Source organism: Oryza brachyantha, chromosome 9 (assembly GCF_000231095.2).
Source record: "Oryza brachyantha chromosome 9, ObraRS2, whole genome shotgun sequence".
Classification (NCBI taxonomy): Eukaryota; Viridiplantae; Streptophyta; class Magnoliopsida; order Poales; family Poaceae; genus Oryza; species Oryza brachyantha.
Genome location: NC_023171.2, coordinates 12,253,585 through 12,275,529, shown reverse-complemented (window position 1 = coordinate 12,275,529; position 21,945 = coordinate 12,253,585). Strand labels below are relative to the sequence as shown.

Sequence of the window (21,945 nt, the reverse complement as noted above, 5' to 3'; positions counted from 1 at the left end):
ATCGGTTTCATCTCTCCCTATCTCCGCACGTACGAACCGCGGTGACGTCCCGCGTACTACGCACGGCTGCCGAGGGTTACGTGAGCCAATTAGTTACACGGAGAATGATAAACGTGATTGATATATAATTAATTAAGGATTGGTTATTATAAATCTGAAAAATAAATTTATTGATCTTTAAAATATTTTTTGTATAGAAAATTTCACACGAAAACATGTCATTTAATAGTTTAGAAAACGTGATAATGAAAACCGAAGATTAGTTGGGAGTATTTTTATGAGATTGCTCATCTCGCTCGCCATACTAAATTTTGTTAATTTTAAATAAAAATTATCCTAAAAAACTACCAATTTAATTTGATATAATGGTTAAACCTGACTTCTTAATAGTTAAATATGACATGTTATTTTCCACTAGCAAGATTATTATCCATGAATCTCATGTGGGTGGTACCCTAGCTAAATTTGAAGAGTGAGGATGTCAGATTTGAAATTATCAAACCTGACATAAATATTTAAATTTAGATTTATAGATCCAGCGAAAATAAATTTGGATTTAGAAAATCAAAATTTCGCGCACGAAGATGCTCCGAGCCGAACAGGACTGAAAAAGAACGCAGCCGCACGGAGTAGTGCTGATCAGTCGCCGAAGTGTATAGTCCGTGAAATAAAATTTGTTGTATATTATATTAGACGTTTGATCGGATGTCAGAATGAGTTTTTGGACACGAATGAAAAAAACGAATTTCACGGCTGGCGTAGAAACCGCGAGACAAATCTTTTGAGCATAATTAGTCCGTCATTAGCACATGTGAGTTATTGTAGCACTTATGACTAATCACGTACTAACGCTCAAAAGATTCGTCTCACGATTTCTCACATAACTATACAATTGGTTTTTATTTTATCTATATTTAATACTCTATTTAGACGTCTAAAGTTTAGATGTGATTTTTGGGTGAAAATTTTTGGACTAAAACAGCCCGTAGTATTCATGCCGTCGCGCTCAGCCGCGTGAGGTACGTGCGCGTCGAGGCGCTGACGTGTCGAAAACAGTTGATTTCCTAGCGTGCGGGGTCTGAAAAACACAAATTTCCCCAAATTTCGTTTATGATTATACACGTTTATCCATATATATCACGTCACTTTAAAAAGTGAGGGTTACATAGCTGGGTGCTTTTTAGCCTAAATATATAAGATAAAATATTATCTTATTTTTTTATAGCCAGAGGAACTAGCCAAGAGCAGGGCTCAAATCTATTACCTGTATCAACCGGCTATAAATTTAATTTAATTTTTTTCTACAATTTACATGGAGTTTAATAGAGTTTGGATATCAGGCTTAGGGTTTGATCCCTAGCCTAGACCTGGTTCCTCCTCTAATGGTAGCTATTTAATAACATAATAAAATTAACTACTACGTATTTTAAGACGGTAGAACTTCCATATACAACCGTTCTAAAACAACACACAGCTTATCAATTTGAGAAGTATACGTGTAAAAATCTAGCAAAGAATGATCTGCACTATCATCGAGCAAACACAAACGAACCGAGACCTAGTGCGTGGCTGAGAACACAAATTTCCCATAAGATCATATTTATCCATACCACATGACTTATTAGAAATAAAAAAAAATACTTTCGAATAACACTTATTAAGCTACAGTTTAAAGTGAACGATCTAAAATAAACTACGGCGAATAAAATTTATAAAATTAACACTAAAATTAAATGCAAGTACAAGAGCAAGTTCAATAGTATAGTCAACTACTAGCTCCAAACAGTCAATTTATATAATAATTATCAATAAAATATATACTGTTTTCTGTTTGCTCCTTTCTTATCTCTTATCTCTTTAAAATATATTTATAGTTAACTTATAGTCTGCTTTAGTACCTGCTCTAAGTGGAACCGTGGGAGGGTGACATGGATACATTAGATCAGTACTAATCGGTAGTACATGCGTGACTGTGTGTGACCGCGAGATGGATTAGATTAGCTATCGCTGAGATTCAAGCATCGACGTACAACGAATCGATAGGTATATTTATTTACACGGATGGATGGGTTAACATCGCCGAGTTCGTGATAAACCGATGAAAAGGAGGACGGCGAAACGCTGATAAAGTACTCCCTCCATCCCTAATTAATTTGAACATCATTAATTTTTTATATACGTTTGACAGTTCGTCTTATTAAAAGAATTACATAATTATTAATTATTTTTATATTATTTTAAATATATTTTATAACTTTATATATTTAATAAATTTTTTAAATAAGATAAATAGTTAAGCGTATAAAAAATCAACGATATTTAGAGACGGAGGTAATATATACTCCGTATATTCGTTGTTTGTAATCGTACCACGTTTGTGGGCCCTAAAGTAGGCTCTACTAGGCCGACGGTAACTGTCGTCCGTGATGTTTGTTCTTGACTTTCTGCAACCAAATTACAGTAAAATTAATTATTATGGCAGCGTCTGGCAGTAGGTTATTTTATGCCTCATGCATGCATCCGCCTGCCGAACTGAAGCAGCGGCGCCGACCGATGCAAGTGTGTTTTTTGGCCATGGTTTTGTGATCATGTCAAATAGTTCAGATTGTTATCTGTAAAAATGTGTAGACGTGGAATCCAGACTATATATCATAATAAATCAGAGCATGAGAAACCCCAATTTCTCGGGCATTCTCAGCTGCTTGCTAGAATCTGGAGCTTTCCCCAATTTCACAAGTTTATGGCCGCTTTTTTTTTATTTAGTACCTATGCAAATCAAGACTTAACAATCTTACGACTAAGAATAAAATGAATATTTATTTTCCACCCGGGGAGAACTGCAGTTCAACCAAGTAAACAAACAGTGTCCTGATTTAATGGCGCTAATGCGTGATGTCTCGTTTCTCGTCAGGCGACCCCGAGAACGCCCAATCTGACGAATCTGCGGCTGTTCCCCGCCGACGTGCTCGACCTCGACGGACGCCCTAACTCACGCGTTTCTGGGGGCCGGGTGCGACGGCCGACGGCGTCTTCCAGCCTCAGCCTCGCGAGGCTCCGGTGCCCGACGACCAGAGATCGTCGATCCGGAGGCAACTCTGATGACGTACAGTACCGAGGCTAGCTTTGTGTTGATGATAGCTCAACTAATACTCCTTCCCTTTCAAAACAAACCAATTTTTAACTTTTACCTATAATGTTTGACTCTCTATTTTATTTAATTTTTTTTATAATTAATATTTTTTATTTTTATTAGATGATAAATCATAAATAGTCTTAATGTGTGACTAATTTTTTTTCTAAATTCTTAAAAAAGATTTAAATAAGACGGATGGTTAAACGCTAAACATGGAAAGTAAAGGGTTGACTTATTATGGAACGGAGGAAGTAAGCTTATATTGATTACTGAAACTCCGTAGGTACTGTACTGACAATGCTCTCAATGCATCCGTACGTGCAGTCGGAAGTGATGGATCCTGCTGTAAATGTGATGAAGGCTTGCTCAGCCCGGCTACTAGAGTTTCAGAAAGTTGCGGTGATGTCCTCCAGTGGTGCTGTTCATGTTTAACCCGGATTGGCCTCAAAGCAGACTAAAAAGACGGCCCCCATAGTGAGCAAGTGAAACAACTAATTTGCAAATCACGAATAATTTGGGGCTAAAATTTTTAATATACACGTTCATAGTGATTTTAAAATAAATGTCATAAAATAAATTAATTTGAAAAAAAGCACAAATTCAAATCCAAAAATAAGTTTTAACATTTTAATTTTTGACTTATAGGCAGTTAAATATGTGAAATGATGAAGCTCTCGGACCTAGAGTTCTGCGGATAGAGAATGAGGTTATAAATTCTATTAGTATTTTCTTGGAGAAAAAATCATTATTTAGACAGTTTTTTCCTTGATTATTCTCAACCTTTTTTCTTGGATTTTGTATGCACACCTACTGAACTACTAAATTGTAAAAAAGTTTCTATATAGAAGTTCATTATTTTATCTTTTTAAAATACTTTTAATTTTATAGTTACATCATTAAATAACTATAAAAAATCGGATAATTTTTTTTATCTTGCATCTTCATATGAAATTAGTAGCAGTTTTTTCCAGCAACTGATTGCCACTTTCCCTGAGCAGTAAATATGCATAGCAGTTCAGGCAGCCGACAATCAAATGACTGTGGTTCTGTAAATAGATACGGCTGATTCTTTATTTCTTCTGCATCTTGAGCCTACCTTTTAATTACATAGAGAATGTCTAGGAGAACTGCATTGTGATCTTTACTGCTTTGTGCTGGCAGGATTGGTATCCTGTTGCCAAGATTATGGCAGAAAAGTCTGCTTTCGAATATGCAGAGAAACATGGACTTAACGCTGTTAATTACGCTCTGCCCTCCGTTGGTTTTTGGTCCGATGTTGCAGCCTACTCTGAATACCAGCAGCAAATTCCTCATCTATGTGATAAAAAGTCCCTCGTCTAATTTATTTCTTCTCGTTTATCGCCTGAATTGCTGTTTTTCTGATGAACATGTGCACTATTTAATTGGTGATGCTCCCTAACCGTTAGTCAACATGTGTTAATGTAAGCCCTATCTATGATCTTATCAGTGTTGGAATGCATTTATATGGTCCAACCCAACGCTTTAGATGTGATTGCATAGACATTTCCTGTCGTTGTATGCACTTTATCAAAATCAAAATAAATATGGTGTGATAATTATCTAGAAATTGTCCGTTGAGTGGCCACTGGTTTCCTCTTCCTGCCCCATGTTTGTCTGTCCTTGTATTCTTCAGATATAGCTGCTTGACCTTTTTGCTGATGCTCTACAGTGTATAGTCGCAAGATTGGAATAATTTATCCAGAGGCAGATTTTTTGCAATCCATCGCATATGATTCCCCACTTAGCTCATTTAATGTTCATAACTTGATATTACACGCTTAACATTGAATAGCAAAGGACAAAGCAGTGTGCATAGCAAATTCTGTGCTAAGATTGATGAATGGTACAAGCAAAACGCGTCCTTACATGTTAAACTTTTTGGAAAAAAAATGTTTGTGTAGTGCTGTAAGAGATTAAATTTCTCTCGTCTTGTTCTTGCCGTTGTGCAATCCAGCATGCTACTACTTGGTGCCAATTTGTTTTAGTTCATTCATGGTGCTACACTTGACTCATCCAGAAGCACAGATTACTAACAATCTATTGCATGGGGTCTTTATCTAGTGCATTTTACTCATAGAATTATACCACTAGTAGAACTAATTTGGGTCATTGATTAAAATAGTATTTTTTACTTTGTTAATTAATTCATTAGTAATATTTTGTAATTTAGATTTTTTCCAAACAAAAAGGTAGCTCACTATTAAAAATATGATAATACCCTTTAAATTTCTACTGCTCCTAATATCGTTAATAGTATAATTTAATCATCGTTATTCAATAAAAATATATCGACGATGTTAATTAAATTCTACTATGCACACCGTAGAGGGGCTCCTATTGCATGTGGTTCCACAAGTGGTTCATTTATTGTAGATACTGCAGCCCTGAATGTCATTGTATAGCATTATCAGATGACAAGCAACATTCAATGTGTTAGTAAGTATTATGGACAACGAGTACCAGTACTACTGAAAGAACATATACTTGTCTTATTACTGCTGTTGCACTAGTACGAATCTTGCTAGCTGCGATTATTATTGAAAATTCGTTTGCTTTCACTGTACTTTGACACTGTTAATTAGTTGGATTACAGGAGGTCCTGATGTGATGAACAACAAACTGTGGCATATTGTCAATGCCCGTGATGTGGCTGACGCATTACTTGTGTACGAGAATTGGCTGTGTACATCCGATTGGAATGAGAGGACGGGCTTATCCCATTTTCTAAAAATATACTTGTGTACGAGAAGCCAGAATCATCTTGGAGATACATTTGATCATCAGGTCACATTTGCACAAAGGATTTGGTGAACTTTCTGAAGATGTACCCAAAGTACAACTATCTGAATAAGGCCGCGTTCGGCTGCCGAGCTTATCCTAATTCTCTCGTTTTTCGTACGCACGCTTCCCGAACGGTTAAACGGTGTATTTTTTACAAAAGTTTTATATAAGAAAATTGTTTTACAAAATCATATTAATCTATTTAATATTTTTTATAATTAATAATTAATTAATCATGTACTACTCTATTACTAAGTTTTCCACACCGAATAACTAACACTCGTTCACAACCCTCCCGAACGCGGCCTAAGTAGGTTGATGTCTTCATGTATGTTCTGTCATAACTTATAACAACATGGAATACAAGCCTTTGATTGTCTACTTGTTGACTTGTTGGCCATGGCAAAATTTAAAATTTTGATGCTCTATTTTAGAGTTCATCTTAGCCATTAGTGCTATTTTGTTATCTTTGTTTATTTGAGACTAAGATAAATACTATGTAATAAATGAATGGTTGAGTGCATGTAATACACAGAAGGCAAGAATAAATATATTCCTTTATCTAAAAAAGAGTTTATTTTAGGGTCTTTCACTATAGTATTTTTCAACACTGACTTTTAAACTGCAAATAATAGAAGTATAAATGGTGTATCCATCAAATTATTTTTGGTTGTCTTCTTTGTTTTTCTACATCTTTATTATCATTGCTTCTTCAGACTTTGTATGATTAGAATAAGAACATTTTTATCGTCTTTGAAAAGTAATCTTGATGTACCAAAAATTTTAAGTATCTGAAGTGCTAAAGTTTTAGATTGAAAAATATGGTACTTGTTTAAGGAGGATAAAAAAGCTATTTGAACAAATATTTTACTTGTGCAGCATCCCTGATGTGGAGCAGAAAGCGTCATTGACATCACAGAAGCTGAAGAGCCTGGGCTGGACACCAAGGATGCTGGAGGAGACGCTGTGCTGTCAGATAGCGTCGAGTGCTACGAAAATGCAGGCCTTCTGAAGGATCGATGTAGATGGTCATCCTTGCCGACTTCTCCATCTCTTCAGACTTCAGTTCAGATTGTCTACTGATAATTGAACCAGCTGCAGTGGCATGCAGTGCTTCCTTGTTCTTGTTATGATCTCACTCTCGCAAAAACTCAAAAGTCCAGCAATAATTAATGATCTTATTCATGTAGTGATGTTCATGGTTCCAACTTCCATCTGTTCCGTTCAATTCATTAAGCAGCAGTTCATACGTCTTTTAGTAAGTAAAACCTTTTGTTCCGTGTCGTTGTTCATGAGCACAACATTGTGTCCTTGTAGATTCCACGACGGTTGCGCTTGTCTTTTCCTTTTTATTTATGAGAAATTCTAAGATTTTCCACCGACAGGTACATATTTATGTTTTGTCACCGATGAACATTCGTTTAAAAAAAAAGACCATGTACAAGTTTCTTTATTTAAGAGATAATGTTATCGCATTAGGTTTCTATCTATTATTTACACTCTGTTAGCCGGTGTGGATAAAACATTTTACCTTTGTGAGGGCTATGCAATATATTCTCCAACGAAAATTACCTTGACAAAAGAATATTGTCCCTAGAATAATCATCTGTTGCAAAGTTCAATGCGAGTGAAGGCTGGAGCGACACACAAGCTCCCCATGTGACCCCACTTAGAAAATTTCTACCTGTAAAAAGCCAATCCGATGGACAGCTTGATCCTAATCTCCGGCACACGTCGTTGAGAGCTCGATGTGTAATACACCAGCTCATTGATACTATTTCGGCTTGGTCGTGTGTTATTGTTTCGGTTCAGCTTGCTTGGCCCAAGTGTAAGGCCCGTTAGATCTAATTGTTCGGTTAATAGGATTAGCCTCACATAGAAAGTTTAGATTGCTTTGGACTAGCTTATGTACTAGGAGCATGTATAATATCAAACTATGAGCCAGCTATATATTTATAGTCAGCTGTATTACGGACTCTAAAACGTAATACGTGTATGACTGAGATCTACTGTTGTAGAACGGCTATAGATCGACTGATCAGCCACATCTATTCTCTTCCCTCACACAATGGTGATAAGATAATGGACACAAGATGTATGAATGGAAACACCCTTGGCTCCATCATTGGCCCTTTGTTTATAAATATAACTAAACATTTGAATTTTAAAACTTGATTTTAAAGTTGAATTTAAAGTGTTTCCACTGTAGTTTATTTTTTTATCATTTGCTTTTAAACGTTTAAGTCACATATATAAAAGTTTTATACACATATTAATTTTGATTGTTGACGGCTTATAATAAGCGTCAACAAAATGATGAGATGATCTGTCTTATTCAAGTGTATAATCAATGATTAACACCACTGTCTTAGGGCTTGTTTGTCACAACTCAAACTCTATCTAAAATAGAAGTGAAGCAAGTTGGACTGATCTAAAAAAATGAACTAGAAATGTGAAACTAGATTTGAGCCACTCCATAGCTCCACTACCCACAGTAGACTACAAGTGTTGCACCATTTTTTTTTTAATCAGGGAAGAGTGTTGAACTGTTCTATGCGAGCCACACTCAACAATAAGCGCATTTGGGCTTTTATGAAATGCAAATCACATAATAAATCTGTTGGGCCGGAGCAGTATCCATATGAGATCATGTGCTTTTATGGTGAGAACTAATGAGGCCCAAGGCCCCTATGAGAAAACCAGAACCTCGTCAGATCGATGAGAAACATTTCAGTCCCACTGTTTTGATCATCAGCTGCACACCTTCAGGCATCAGAGGAATCTGCATCTGTTCATGGCCATCTGGCCGGCCGACGTGCTCTAACAGCCACAACTACAGAGCGAGAGGATTAATTTGCGTGTCACCATTGTGGTTCTTGCAGAGTTTATAAGCCACACTTTGAGATTTTTAGCAGGAGATAGCTACCCGAAGGATTATTGTTAGAGCATTTTTTTTCATACTTGAGAAGTAACATGATATATCACTGTTTTCCATGACTACCAATTTTATATAGAAAATAGCGATGGATACTTAGTACCAAATTTTGAGCATTTTTTTCCATCCTTAAGGAGCTACAACGAGGTATTATTATTTTCTATATAAAATTTGGTATTAAGAGGTATCAAATTTTACATAGAAAACAGTGGTATCTTATAGTACCTACTCGAGGATAAAAAAAAATTTACCAAATTTTATATAGAAAACAATGATATCTCATAGTATCTCCTAAGATTGGAAAATGCTTCTCGATGATACACGTGGCTGCGTTCTTTCTGTTCATAGTTTTGGCCACGTAGCAATGTAGCATTGGTGATATTTCTGTGGCTGCAAATAGGCATATCCTTGTCGACGGCTCGACGTACGTTGATACCCATGGCAAGGGACATGTTACGACCAAATTCTGTGGCTGGGTACGAGGCTGCTCGATTTCGACCTGACGGAGCAGCACGGGAAACCGGAGATGGCACCGCCGCCGCCGCCGAGTGTGTGCGTCGCCGGCGCCGGCGGGTTCATCGGCTCGTGGCTCGTCAAGCTCCTCCTCTCCCGCGGCTACGCCGTCCATGGCACCGTCCGCGACCCAGGTAGTCATTTTGCTGTCTTGCCTCGTCAGTACGATCCAGAGTTATCATCTCGTTCTTAGAAATAGAAGACCAAGAATCTATCTTGGTGAGACTAAATGTGTGTTTTTTCTTTTTTTTTCTTTTTTGCTCTGTTCTTTTGCTGTTTCAGATGATCCCAAGAACGCGTTTCTGAAGCAGCTGGAGAATGCTCCGGACAATCTGCACCTGTTCAAGGCCGACGTGCTCGACTGCGCCTCATTGACGGCGGCGTTCGCCGGCTGCGAGGGGGTCTTCCACCCGGCCTCTCCGGTGCCAGAACAGAAGATGGTTGATCCAGAGGCAAGTATACATCCACACACTGTCTGAACATGCAAAAATCTTTCGTGGTTTAGCTTTAAAACTTTTATAAGCTCCTTAAAAAAGTATCCTATAAAAAATTAGTATCTCAATATACATGTTGAGGTAACAGAATTTTGCATTAATTTTTTGTTTACTTCAAGGTGTTTTTTAAGGACGGTAAAAAAAACCTTAGCTTTAATCTTCAGTCTGCATCTCTGCTGAAGTGTTGATGATATGAGCTAAACACGATGGTGTATGTAATATTCAGAAGGAGATCATGGCTCCTGCTGTGAAAGGCACCAGAAACGTGCTCGAGGCTTGCTCGGCTGCGGGTGTTCAGAGACTCGTCGTCGTCTCCTCCATTGCTGCTGTATGCTTTAACCCGAGCTGGCCTCCGGACAGGCCAAAGGATGAGACTTCATGGTCAGACAAGAAGCTCTGCATGGAAACTGAGGTTAGGATCTGACAAATTACGCAACAAACTTCGATCACCGGACACACATGTTCATGCAAGAATGTGCACCTGAAAAAGTTCTTTTCTTAGGAGTATATACTACTCTTGACATTTCTGCATGCAGTTGTAATAACTTCAGCATTCTCTCTTTTTTGGGGGTGAGGAGCATTGATTAATGAGTTTTTAGGACTAATACTAGTCTTGATCTTCACTTCATATGTTGGCAGAACTGGTACTCTCTTGCCAAAGCTGAAGCTGAAGAGATGGCCCTAGAATACGGAAAGAGAAGTGGGCTGCATGTCGTTTCGGTTTGCCCTGGGATTGTTTTTGGCCCAATGTTGCAGGCTGTGAATGTCAACACTACCACCAAAGCGCTCCTCTATATCATCAACGGTTCGATTTTTTTTCTATTTTTTCACCTGTTAATATATATATATATATATTTAAAAAGCAAACCGCTCTAAAACTTATATCCAAAATATGCACCATTTAATCACGCCATCCTGCCTACTACAGCAACACAACACTGTTCTGTCATGCTATATATGTGTGTGATGTGATAATGTTTTTCACCATGCAGGTATAATCGGCATGATAAAATAATGATGCCACGTTAGCGAACCGACGTGGTCAGTGGTCAAATGGTGCAGTTTTAAAAATAAGTTTTAGCAATGACGGTCTATTTTTAAACATAAATATTAAAAAGGTGCATGTAATAAAAAAATTCCAAAGGTTCACCATCCAATTAATCTAATACATGATAGTTTCTGCAATATTTCCTCCTCTGTGAAAGCTTCGGCTCAAAAGTTGGAGCTCATTTTAAATCTTAAAATTTGATTTTATGACTGATTAGCTTTGTTGCAACAATGTAGGGGGCCATGGCCCTGACACAATGAACAATAAATTCTGGTCTATTGTGGACGTTCGTGATGTCGCCGATGCTCTGCTTCTAGCATACGAGAAGGCAGGACCATGTGAGCGATACATATGTGCCCTGGAACGAATGGACCTGAAGGATATGTTAGACTTGATGAAGGGCATGTACCCTAACTACAATTATGTGGACAAGTATGTGCAATGTTCATATCAGCATGTCATCATCACACAGTTATGCCAGAGCTTGTTGCCTTAAGAATGTTAATTTTCTGCTCATAGCATGAAGAAGACTAGTGTATTAATTTGAGCATGGCATTTCTGTTGTTTGTCAGGATGGTTGATGTGGATTACAAGGTTGAAGTGGCCTATGAGAAACTGAAGAATCTGGGCTGGAAACCTAGGAAACGTGAAGAGACATTTGCCGACAGCATCGCGTTCTTTGAGAAGGCAGGCCTTATAGATGGGCAACCATGTCAGCTTCCTTTTTTCTATCGTATGGCTGTCAAAGAATGAACTGGAAAAAAAAAGGCTCTTTTCAGTTCATTCTTCGACAGGCATCACGGATACAGTACTAAAGAACATGTATCTTATATACTATACTATGTATTAATGTATCTTATATACTATACTATGTATTAATTAGTGATCAGTAGGTATGTATATGTCGTGTGACTCTTGATTTACGTCGATCCACGGAAAATTACGTGTGTCAATATCTGTCTATCTGTAAAATGCTCATGCCAGGAGGTCATTTAATCATGATGCTTTCTGCATAATGCGTTTCTCATTCTTTTAATGTTAACGTTTTTTAGCTGAACCGTACAAGCCAACATTGCCACGGCAACGTATTGAGACATTGTGAAGTAAATTGGATATTTGTGGACAATATTAGAAGAGATGTTCCTGCCTAATTCTGAACTGATGGCATTGCGACTGGTGGAGAATGAAACCATGAAGGTGATTTCAGAAAAATAACAACAATGGGTTTTTTAAAAGTACCTTTTGAGGGTTTTTTCTATGTTTTCTAACCTTAGCATATAATGCAAAATAATAAGATACAAAGTTTTATCCGTAAATTATGTTTTGTTACTCAAATTATCAACCGTAACTCAACCAACAATATTATTGTTGTCCGATGCATGAGCAACAAATGTTAGCTGTTAGATCTCGTGAATAAAGGTGTCAGACTTTTAGCTACAAAGTTGATGTCGGTTAACTTTCAAATGAAAATGTGAAAATGTGTTGTGTTATGAGAACCAAGTTTCGTACTGGTAACTCATGATGTCTTAGGACCTAGGCTTGACCCTCTTAGGAGGGGTCGGGCTGCCCCAACCCTTTCATGAGGAGTAGATGGGTCCCCTCAGGATTTGGGCACACACCCTCTTTGGGAGGGTTTAAGTTGTCCCATCCTCCTTTACTGAAAAGTATGTGTTGGAGCAGCTTGATACCCAATGCATGCAAGTGAATTACTTATGATTTTTAACATAATATAATAAGTAATACATATTATAATTATAATATTTATAATATAAAAACAATAGTTTGTGTAATGCATAGGTTGACAACCAGTATGTCTAATTTAAATTTTGTCTTTTTAAGTGCTATATATCACACATTTATCAATATTATTACTATTATTTTAAAAAAATTACTAACCATTTCACTTCCAAATCCGAATCGAACAACCTGCATCATATGTGTATCGAACCTAACGTATGATTTTTTCACATTCTAAAACTTTTTGCAAAGAAATTTCATAATTAGACCCCTTCAAAAACATTATCAAAAAATAAACCTATTTCAAGACATCAAGTAACATGGCTCCGAGATATAATAGTTTGGCACTGTGATGTGTGGCGCCGAGGTGGGGTTGCCTGGTCTAGCTCTACACCAACCCCACCTCAGCGCATACTAGATCCCAATCAACCCTAGCTCGGCGTCATATAACTTAGCGTTGTGAAGCATGTCCATTATTAGATAATGTTTGTAAATGAGTCAATTTATAAAATGAGCAATTGTATAGTCCTTGAGTAGATAAGGTACCTTCTCAAGTACTATAAAATTACTCTTATAAAATATGCTAGAATACGAAAAATTCACACCTAACGTGCCAAGGAGACAGAGACGCTTGCCATGATTTCCAAGGAGGAATCTTACTGGTTTTCCAATGCGATTCTTGTTCCTTTCTACCTGGCCGGCCGCCGGCCGGCAGGGAGAAGTCGACGTCCGCTTCATCATCCTCTCCGGCGTGGCCTTCTTGTCGATTTGCGCCTAGCTTGGGAGCTACCGTCCGGGGTGGTTTCGATTGGCTCTGGTAAAATATATAGTGGAGTCCGGCCGGAGTGCCGGACTGGAGGACCAACGGTGCAAGAAGCTAGGCAGAGGACGCGCCGGCCGGCCGGGATGGCATCGCCGCCGCCGCGAGTGTGCGTGACCGGAGGCGGCGGGTACATCGGCTCGTGGCTCGTCAGGCTGCTCCTCTCCCGGGGCTACGCCGTGCACGCCACTCTCCGCGATCCGTGTAAACTGATTATTAGGTTTAATTAATTTGGTGTAACTGGAGCTTGAGAAAAATGATTGATGCTGCCGTGTTGTTGTTCGTTGGTGCAGGTGATCCCAAGAACGCGCATCTGAAGCGGCTGGACGGGGCGTCGGAGCCGGAGAGGCTGCGGCTGTTCAAGGCCGACGTGCTCGACTCCGACGAGCTCTCGGTCGCCATCGCCGGCTGCGAGGGGGTTTTCCATGTCGCCTCTCCCGTGCCCGGAGACAAGGTCGTCGATCCTGAGGCAAGGTCCTATCTATCGTTCATCACTTCTCCATTTCTCTACGGAATCGTCGCTTGTCCATGCATTTGCTCGCAGTTAATAAATCGACAACTTTTACTGCAATATGTTGGCTGTATATACTACACGTATAAACGATTGAATATTGTTGATTGATTTATCTATCCACTTAAATTTTAATTGTGATAAAATAAAATAAAATAAAATAAAAGGGTAAATTAGTCTTGTATTTATTATGTGTGTGTGGGCAATTCGATAAATTGGTCTTTCTATTTTACCATCCGTATGGGTGGGAGGTGGGACGCGGCCGTCGCCACGTCATCGCTATCACTATTATGGTTCGATTTCATGGTTGATTTAAAACTAAGTCATTATATTATTAAACTACCCCTTTTAATATCGTGACAAATTTTAAATGTGCATTTGTTTGTGCTAATAATATCTACCGTCAATGTATTATACCATAGAAGTTCTCCAATGATTTATCCATGCAAGGCTTCCAAGAAGGTTATAACTGTAATAGGATCAGTGAACACGGATTTTTAGTGTCTTAATTTAAAATTAATTTGATATACATTCGCAATAATGGTACTAACTCCAAAGAATCAGAATCACTGTCATGACTTGTGTGTCCAGTCTCATAAGTCACTGGCTCACTACTAACTTTTTGAACACCAAAGATTCTTGATGGTTTACTCATAGCATGTAAATTGTCAATGCAATCATGCAGTCAGAAGTAATGGCGCCTGCTGTAAAGGGCACACTGAATGTCCTTCAAGTTTGCTCGTCTAGGAAGGTTCAGAAAGTTGTGGTGGTTTCATCTACTTCTGCAGTTCATTTTAACCCCAACTGGCCTCAAGGTAAACCCAAAGATGAGAACTGCTGGTCAGACAGAAAGTTATGCATGGACAACGAGGTTAGTATTGTTAGCAGAGTATTTACGCCTTTTATGATTTGACTGAAAGAGAACTAAGTTCAGCATTTTTGCAATTCCTTTATTCAGAATTGGTATCATGTTTCCAAGATTGTTGCTGAAAGGACAGCCTTGGAATATGCAGAGAAAACAGGGCTAAACATTGTTACCGTATGCCCTTGTTTAGTTTTTGGCCCACAGTTGCAACCAACTGTCAATACCAGCAACGAACTCCTCATCTATGTAACAAAAGGTCTCCTCATTATCACTACTCTTTACATTTGTTACTATTTAATCTCAGAATTACCACTTATCCGAAATAAAATGGCGCATGTCTTCCATTGGGCAATTTGCTGCTGCTCTGCATTACTATATACTTCATCCTTTTGAGTTCTGATAAGAAGGTCAGAGAAAACCTTTCTTTGGCTCTACTGAAACTCTGATAATTTTTCAAATTTTCAGCCTATGCCACTTTTATACATATCATAGTTAGCCATTTAGCAAACTAGTCGCCGTACAATACCAATTGTTTTGACTGACTAATCTGTCATACCGATTAATTCGCCATTAACCTCCTGATTGGGCAGATTACCATCTGACTACCAACTTGGCAACAACTGGTTGTACACCACTGTAACCTCAGCTTTTTGTCAGCAAGTTCAGAGTAAAATGTCTCCCTAGGCCTCTGCTGAAATTCTGAAATTTTTCATCACAGGAGGTCCAACCGTAATGAAAAACATCCTGTATCACATAGTCGATGTCCGTGATGTGGCTGAAGCTCTGCTTCTGGTATATGAGAAGCCAGAATCATATGGCAGATATCTCTGTGCACCGGATCACATCAGCACAAAGGCTATGGTGGAGTTTCTGAAGAGCATGTATCCCAATTACAATTATGTAAAGTGGTGTGTCTCGTCATTTCTCTCACCCGTTTTTTCGCTTTTATTTATGTTTATATGTCAAAATTTAAATTTTTAGACTTAAATTTAAAGTTCGTTTTAGAGTTTTTTCCACCGAAGTTTCTTTTACCAGCCTTAGCTTTTAAATCGCTAAGAATATATATATAAAAATTTTATTCACAAACTCTTTTTCAGTTATAAATATGCCGTTTGGTAATCACATCTAGATGTGTTGTAGTGGCATGGCTGTTCTAATAACTCCTTTTGCTTCTGCAGTAGTGCTGACGCCGACATATTTACACCAATATCGTCAGAGAAACTGAAGAACCTGGGTTGGCAGCCAAGGAAACTGGAGGAGACGCTTGTAGATAGCATCGAGTACTACGAAAAGGAAGGAATTCTGCAGGATGCTGACGGAAAATCTTGCGTTCTGCCGTACCTTTTCCGTTTTGCTGTTGAAAACTAAACAAAACACCGGAGAGACAGCGTTTCTTTGTACTATCATTGTACATTTGTGCCGAGAAATAAAGTCCACCAAAGATCCCTCAACTAATATGTGAGCTCGTTTTTCGTCCCTTAACCGAAATACTATAAATGTATGCCTTTCAACTAAATAAAACCGTGTAAACTTAGTCCATAGTAGTATTGACTTTGGTTTTGCGTGGTTTCGGGTGATGCGGCGTAAAATGGCCCCACACGTTAGTAGCTTCAATTTTTTTTTCTCGTTTTCTTTCTGAATCTTCTCTCCCATCTCTCTTTCTTCCTCAGTTCACATGGGGGCGGCGGCGGCTGGACACGTGCAGGCGCAGCTGGGGCGGGGGCTGGCCGAGCTAGGCGCGAGCGGCGGCGCTGGATGAAGTTGGCGCGGGCGGCGGCGGCGTTGGCTGGATTACTCGTCCGCTCGGCTGGTTCAGTAGCCGACGAGGGGGACGAGGTGGCGGTACGTACGGTGGACGCGGCTGATCATGTCCACCTCCGCCTGGAACTCGCGCTCGCCTGCCCGCTCCCGGAGCTGAGCTATACTTCACCGCCACCTCCTTCCCGTCGGGCAGATAGCTAGAGATGTACTAGTATGCAAGTTGCATGCCATTATATTCTCAAACGACATGTTCCTGTATATCGACCGATCGACAACTACTTGTTCCAACGTAGTTAGGCTCAGGCTGCAAGTTTAGTTATTTGTTTCTTTTGTTCGTTTTGGATAAGATGTGTACATGCATTATACATCTGTGTGGTTCTCAGGAGAACCATGCATGCATATATTGGCTGAGATACATACGTCTCCTGTCCATACATATCCTCTCGATCAATTTCTGAATGATAAGATACAGTGATAGATGTAGTATAACTGAAGATAGATATTCATGCAGCAACTGATCGATGAACTTCTCCCTGACTGACCATATGATATACAAGGCATATATATTTTTCATCATCTGAATTATATAGCATATACTGTAATATATATATAAATATATATTTGCAAAGAATCTGGATGCAATATGCACCAATCATGCAGCTAGGTACTTGAACTTGAGGACAATTTCAGGTAAGCACGACACATGTATGCATGCATGCATGCATGCATGCTCGAATGGTCGATCGAAAGGTGACATGCACATATGCATGCGCATTGAGGAATATTTAGTTGACTGGTTGAAAAGCTAGCCAAGCCAGTGTGTGTTCGGTGCAAGATCCAAGCAGTACAGAACCGCACGGCCGGCCGCCGCTTGTGCCGCCGCCGCCTCCTCCCATGCCGGCTGGACTCGACAAGAACGCGTTCAGCTAGGAGGAGCTCGCGGCGGCGACAGGCGAGTTCTCCGAGAAGAACCTGCTGGGGCAGGGCGGGTTTGGTACGTGTACCGCGGCGTGCTCCCCGACGGGGCGACCGGAAGGAGGTGGCGGTGAAGCAGCTTAGCTCAGGGAGCGGGCAGGGCGAGCGCAAGTTCCAGGAGGAGGTGGACATGATCAACCGCGTCCACCATACGTACCGCCACCTCGTCCCCCTCGTCGGCTACTGCACCAGCCGAGCCGACGAGTAATCCAGGACCAGCCAACGCCGCCGCCGCCCGAGCCAACTTCAGCCAGCGCCGCCGCTCGCGCCTAGCTCGGCCAGCCCCCGCCCCAGCTGCGCCTGCAAGTGCCCAGCCGCCGCCACCCCATGTGAACTGAGGAAGAAGAGAGATGCCAGAGAAGAAAGAGAAAGAAAACGAGAAAAAAATTGAAGCTACTAACATGTGGGGCTATTTTATGCCATGTCATCTGAAACCACGCAAAAACAAAGTCAATACTGCTATGGGATCAAGTTTATACGGTTTTATTTAGTTGAAGGGTATATATTTTTTATATTTTAGTTAAGAGACGAAAAACGAATTCGCATGTTAGCTGTGTGACGGTGGATTTTTTTCCGAGAAATAATACATGGACAAGGTGCATATCAACGGACGCGGCCTGTGTCAAAGAAATTGGGCCCTGAATGCAGAAGAGCAACAAAGCTGCGGCTCTGCATTTGAGCCCATGAAATTCGGCCCAAATGAGAGATGGACCATGGAATCTATGGGCCAAATGTTGAGCTGGGCCTAGGCGATTTAATGGTCCTCATTTCCTTGGAGTTTTTAAGCAAGTCGATCGATTTACAAATGTTTTGCTCAACATTTTTTCGCGGAAGTTTGTATTCTATTCTATGTGGTGATAAGATAAAAAAGATAATAAATGGTTCTATAATAATAAACTCATCGAGATTTGGTATATATATCCTGACATTATTGCAACTCTGCGTCTCTACTCTCTACCGTGAGATCGGTACAATTGTAAATTTGTACTGATTAAAAGATGTTTTTCAAGTGCTCTTGGCCTCTTCAACACGAACAGCATTGCAGTATTTATTCGCAAGAAAAAGGAGGAAAATTCAAACCAAATTTATTATATTTGGCTTTGCCTGCTAGTTGAGATAGATTGCGGTCTAGAAGCTTCTCCGACGAGACCCCGGGCCCACTGTCAGACACACACCTCGAGCCCGCCGCAAATGACGGAAATGCCCCTGGCCCTGGCCGCACCTTTCTTTCCCCTCCTGCAAGCCAGCCGCCGCCGCCCTCGAGGGGTTTAAGAGCGACCGCGCGCCGCCGCCCGCTAGGGTTTCTCCCGATCTCGCCGCCGCCGCCGCCGCCGCCGCCGCCGTTAGCAGAGCCCCACGCCTGAGCGTCGGCCATGGCCATCGGATCCCTCATCGCCTCGAGGCTGGCCGGGTCCGCCCGCCACGCCGTCGCCTCCGCCGTCTCTCAGTCTCAGGTTCCTCCCCGATGCAAAGCGCTGATCTTTTTTTTTTTTTTTTGAGATGCACGGTTTGTGTTGATCTGATGCATTTGCGTGTTGCGGATGTTTGGTCGGATCAGGCGCCGGTGGCCCGTCACGCGGCGGCGTCTCCCCTGCTCTCCAGGCTCGGAGGAGTGGCCCGTGCGTTCAGGTAATTTGGAGTTTCGGATGCAAACTGGTATTTTTCTTTTGCGTGTCTCCAAATGTTCTTCTTGTATGGTGGGTGGTTGATTGGATTCGTTGTGTGCAGCTCAAAGCCTGCCTCCGCGGATGTTATTGGGATCGATTTGGGAACCACGAACTCATGTGTCTCCGTTATGGAAGGAAAGGTGTGGTCCTTTTCACTGTTCCATCCAAAATTTGTTGTCTTTTCCTGTTTGTAATACAGTTCCTATGATTAGCATAGACTGTATTATAAGATAGTTGTTGAAATGTATCAATTCTCAATTAAAGGATATTCTGATTTGTGGAATTCTCTTAATCAGATTGTGATACATTCAAGTGATGCTTAGTATATCTTGAACTGTGATATAGTTGTTGAATTGAACTAATTTTTGATTAACAGGCGGTTCTGGCTTATTATGACATTCTATTAGTTGGATAGCGATGCATTCAGTTAGTAGTGTACTAGTGATGCTTTAGTATAGAAGTGATCAATCTGTTTGTGCAGACACCACGAGTGATTGAGAATGCGGAAGGTGCTAGGACAACACCCTCCATTGTTGCCAAGAACAAGGACGGTGATCTCTTGGTTGGCATAACTGCGAGTCGGCAGGCAGTGACCAATGCCCAGAACACGGTCCGTGGGTCAAAGCGCTTGATTGGTAGAACCTTTGATGACCCCCAGACTCAGAAGGAGATGAAGATGGTGCCTTACAAGATTGTCAGGGGACCAAATGGTGATGCCTGGGTGGAGATGGGTGGGCAGCAGTACTCCCCAAGTCAGATTGGTGCATTTGTTCTCACCAAGATGAAGGAAACTGCAGAGGCTTACCTTGGCAAAACTGTCTCCAAGGCTGTTATCACAGTCCCAGCTTATTTCAATGATGCTCAGCGCCAGGCTACCAAGGATGCTGGTAGAATTGCTGGTCTAGAGGTGATGAGGATTATCAATGAACCCACGGCTGCAGCTCTGTCATATGGGATGAACAACAAGGAGGGTCTGATTGCTGTATTTGACTTGGGTGGTGGCACATTTGATGTGTCGATCCTTGAGATTTCTAATGGAGTTTTTGAGGTAATTTTCTCTCATGGCATATGCATAGATTCACAAACCTAATTGTATCCATTGAATATGTTACTGATTATGACTTTTTGTATCATTTTCAGGTTAAGGCAACCAATGGAGATACTTTCCTTGGTGGTGAGGACTTTGATGGTGCATTGCTCGACTACCTGGTTAGTGAATTTAAGAAGTCTGACAACATTGATCTGAGCAAGGATAAGTTGGCATTGCAAAGGCTCAGGGAAGCTGCAGAGAAGGCCAAGGTCGAGCTTTCCTCAACCATGCAGACTGAAATAAACCTCCCCTTTATTACTGCTGATGCCACCGGTGCAAAACACTTCAATATTACCTTGACCAGATCAAAGTTTGAGTCTCTTGTGCAGAGTCTCATTGAGAGAACTCGCATCCCCTGTGTGAACTGCCTCAAGGATGCAGGTGTATCTGCAAAGGAGATTGATGAGGTTCTACTAGTTGGTGGTATGACAAGGGTGCCAAAGGTCCAGGATATTGTTTCTCAGATATTCAACAAGACACCAAGCAAGGGTGTCAATCCTGATGAGGCTGTTGCCATGGGAGCTGCCATTCAGGGTGGCATCTTGAGGGGTGATGTGAAGGAGCTCCTGTTGCTGGATGTCACTCCCCTCTCCCTTGGTATTGAGACTCTTGGAGGCATCTTCACAAGGCTAATTAATCGGAACACTACCATTCCAACCAAGAAGAGTCAGGTCTTCTCCACTGCTGCAGACAACCAGACCCAGGTTGGAATCAAGGTGCTCCAGGGTGAGAGGGAGATGGCCACAGATAACAAGCTTCTTGGGGAATTCCAGCTTGAAGGTATTCCACCAGCCCCAAGAGGCATGCCTCAGATTGAGGTCACATTCGACATTGATGCCAATGGTATCGTCAAGGTTTCAGCCAAGGACAAGTCCACTGGCAAAGAGCAAGAAATCACTATCAAATCTTCTGGTGGTTTGTCTGAAGATGATATCGAGAAGATGGTGAAGGAGGCTGAGCTACATGCCCAGAAGGATCAGGAAAAGAAGTCCTTGATTGATCTGAAGAACTCCGCAGACACCACAATCTACAGCATCGAGAAGAGTGTCAGCGAGTACAAGGACAAGGTTCCTGCTGAAGTCACCGCAGAGATTGAGTCAGCTGTATCGGATCTAAGAGCAGCAATGGCTGAGGACGATTTGGAGAAGATCAAGCAGAAGCTTGAAGCTGCAAACAAGGCAGTTTCAAAGATTGGAGAGCACATGCAAAAGGGTGGTGGCAGCGGTAGCGGCGACAGCAGCAGTGGTGGTGACCAGACTCCTGAGGCTGAATATCAGGATGCCAAGGAAGCAAAGATGTAGAATTGATCTACATCAAGCTTCTTCCTTTTTTGTTCATGTACCCAGTCTAGGAAAGTTGATATCTTTACCTACCCCTGGTTTCTTATGTTTCTAAGAGGGTTACTATACCTGTAGCTTTTTTGGGCGGAGTATTGCTGATAAATTGTGAGCGGGAACAAACTCGTCGGTTAATTGAGCCATCCACGAAATATTATAGTTTCGTCAGATGTCCTGCTTGGTTCTTCTTGATTATTGCAGTATTTGCAGTGATGTTATTATGTTTGCTTCTGCCCACTGTTTTTTTAATGTTTTAT

General features: G+C 40.8%; 3 protein-coding genes across 3 annotated transcripts; all 3 read left to right on the top strand.

The window, feature by feature from the left end:
* Window positions 1–9,330: 9,330 nt before the first annotated feature.
* Window positions 9,331–11,921, top strand: LOC102713847 (cinnamoyl-CoA reductase 1-like). Its single transcript, XM_006660717.3, has 6 exons — window positions 9,331–9,517; window positions 9,666–9,835; window positions 10,104–10,289; window positions 10,517–10,682; window positions 11,162–11,357; window positions 11,498–11,921. Exons 1-6 carry the CDS (start codon window positions 9,397–9,399, stop codon window positions 11,676–11,678), a joined length of 1,020 nt encoding a protein of 339 aa, XP_006660780.1. The 5' UTR covers window positions 9,331–9,396; the 3' UTR covers window positions 11,679–11,921.
* Window positions 11,922–13,530: 1,609 nt separating this feature from the next.
* Window positions 13,531–16,383, top strand: LOC102714121 (cinnamoyl-CoA reductase 1-like). Its single transcript, XM_006660718.2, has 6 exons — window positions 13,531–13,686; window positions 13,776–13,951; window positions 14,679–14,864; window positions 14,952–15,114; window positions 15,577–15,766; window positions 16,037–16,383. Exons 1-6 carry the CDS (start codon window positions 13,569–13,571, stop codon window positions 16,224–16,226), a joined length of 1,023 nt encoding a protein of 340 aa, XP_006660781.1. The 5' UTR covers window positions 13,531–13,568; the 3' UTR covers window positions 16,227–16,383.
* A 2,512-nt stretch (window positions 16,384–18,895) lies between these two features.
* On the top strand, window positions 18,896–21,869 carry LOC102707616 (heat shock 70 kDa protein, mitochondrial-like). Its single transcript, XM_006661319.2, has 5 exons — window positions 18,896–19,048; window positions 19,153–19,223; window positions 19,323–19,401; window positions 19,743–20,309; window positions 20,402–21,869. Exons 1-5 carry the CDS (start codon window positions 18,968–18,970, stop codon window positions 21,650–21,652), a joined length of 2,049 nt encoding a protein of 682 aa, XP_006661382.1. The 5' UTR covers window positions 18,896–18,967; the 3' UTR covers window positions 21,653–21,869.
* The last annotated feature ends 76 nt before the right edge of the window (window positions 21,870–21,945 follow it).